The sequence below is a fragment of the Terrapene carolina genome, unplaced genomic scaffold (genome assembly GCF_002925995.2).
Source record: "Terrapene carolina triunguis isolate 2854851 unplaced genomic scaffold, T_m_triunguis-2.0 Scaffold34378, whole genome shotgun sequence".
Classification (NCBI taxonomy): Eukaryota; Metazoa; Chordata; order Testudines; family Emydidae; genus Terrapene; species Terrapene triunguis.
The window spans coordinates 3,384-5,195 of record NW_020698729.1 but is presented as its reverse complement, the minus strand read 5'-3'; the positions used below and the strand labels follow the sequence as shown (position 1 = coordinate 5,195).

The following is a 1,812-nucleotide window of genomic DNA, read 5'->3' as shown; positions in this document are numbered from 1 at the left end:
CTTAGCTCATGGCCTCAACATTCTCTTGTGGCCATTAGTTCCTCAGTCAAATTAGGCACTGAGTGAAGAACTCATTCTATTTGTATCTGTTTTGAATTGGCCACGGTTCAGTTGAATTGAATATCCTCTTGATCTTGTGTTATGAGACAGGGAGAACACATTCTCGATCAGCTCACTACCCGTGAGTATTATATGGACTTTTCTCATGTCCCTTCATATTCATGTCCTTACTAAGGTAACAATCCCAGTCTTTTCCACCTATTTTCATATGAGTTTCCCCCAGGCCATTAATCATTCTCGTTGCCCTTCCCTAAACCGATCTGGTCTTGCAATATCCTGTATGAGAAGGGTGCCCGGTACTACACAGAGGAGTCCAGTGAATGGTGAAACATTGACTGATCTCAGGGCATTGCTTTTCTGTATGATTTTCCACCCCACTCTTCCTGGATCCCAATATTTTGCTCCGTTTCTGTCCCTGCTTGCACTGTGAGCAGAGTTTCACAGAGCTGTGTACCATGACGCCCAGGCCCCTGTAAGGATTTTGAGGGATTCAGGTTTTTACCTCCAAGGGGCATACACACTGCAGTTAGTGACATGGAAATTCATCTGCCAGCATGCTGGCCAGGCACCTGGCTTTGTTAGCTCCCTCGGAGGAGTTCTCTGGACTTGACTATGACTGAAATATTCTGGTGCCATCTGTAAATGTTGGCACCTCACTGCTCACCCCCCTTTCTAGATTGGTAATATCTATAAAAAGGATTTACTGTAATAACTGTTATAAAGTGTGAAATCCCCCTTCCTGTGCTTCTCTCCCTTCACAGGCACCTGGAGCATCTCTGAGCCTGATCGATGCATCAACCATCCCATGGCAGTTTTCAACCTCACCCCCTCTGACCCTTCAACGTTCATTCTAATGGGCATCCCCGGCCTGGAAGCTGCCCACATCTGGATTTCCATCCCTTTCTCTATGTTCTACGTTATTGGCCTGTTGGGAAATTTCACGGTTCTGTTTGTTGTAGGCAAAGAACAGACCCTGCACAAGCCGATGTACCTTCTTATCTGCATGCTGGCAGTCAGTGACATTGGCATGTCTACATCCACCGTGCCAAACACACTGTGTATATTTTGGTTCAATTTCAAAAGCATTACTGTGGGTGGCTGCCTCACCCAGACGTTCTTCCTACACACAATTTATACGATGCACTCAGCTGTCCTCGTGACAATGGCGTTTGATCGCTACATTGCCATATGTGACCCTCTGAGATACGCCACCATCCTCACCAATGCACGAGTAGCTAAGCTAGCGCTCGTGGGTTTGATAAGAGCTGTTCTCCTCATTCTGCCCATGCCCCTGCTCCTGAGCAGGCTGTCATTCTGTGCCAACCGCATTATCTCCCACACGTACTGCGACCACATAGCTGTGGCAAAGACGTCATGTGGGGACATCACAGTGAACAGGATGTATGGCTTGGTGATAGTGTTTTTAGTCATTGGGTTAGACCTGACACTCATTGTCCTGTCGTATGGCCTGATTATCAGGGCTGTCCTCAGAATCTCCTCCAAGAAAGCCCATCAAAAAGCCCTCAACACCTGCACAGCCCACATCTGTGTGGTGCTGATTTCATATATTTCCGTCTTCTTCACCACTCTGACACACCGGTTTGGTCAGGGCATTGCTCCCCATGTTCACATCATCTTGGCAAACCTCTATGTCCTCCTCCCCACCATGCTTAACCCTATCATTTATGGGGTCAAAATCAAAGAGCTTCGTGACAAAGTGGGCAAATACATCTGCAGAATGTGATCGCTGGG

At 47.3% G+C, this 1,812-nt stretch overlaps 1 protein-coding gene across 1 annotated transcript; it reads left to right on the top strand.

Annotated features, from left to right (window-relative positions):
- The first annotated feature begins 865 nt into the window (after positions 1-865).
- Positions 866-1,804, top strand: LOC112125736 (putative olfactory receptor 52P1). Its single transcript, XM_024224124.1, has one exon. The coding sequence runs from the start codon at positions 866-868 to the stop codon at positions 1,802-1,804; it is 939 nt and encodes a 312-aa protein (XP_024079892.1).
- The last annotated feature ends 8 nt before the right edge of the window (positions 1,805-1,812 follow it).

What these genes read in the sequence shown, in the direction of transcription:
- LOC112125736 (XM_024224124.1), top strand. Translation starts at nt 866, where the DNA reads ATGGCAGTTTTCAACCTCACCCCCTCTGACCCTTCAACGTTCATTCTA.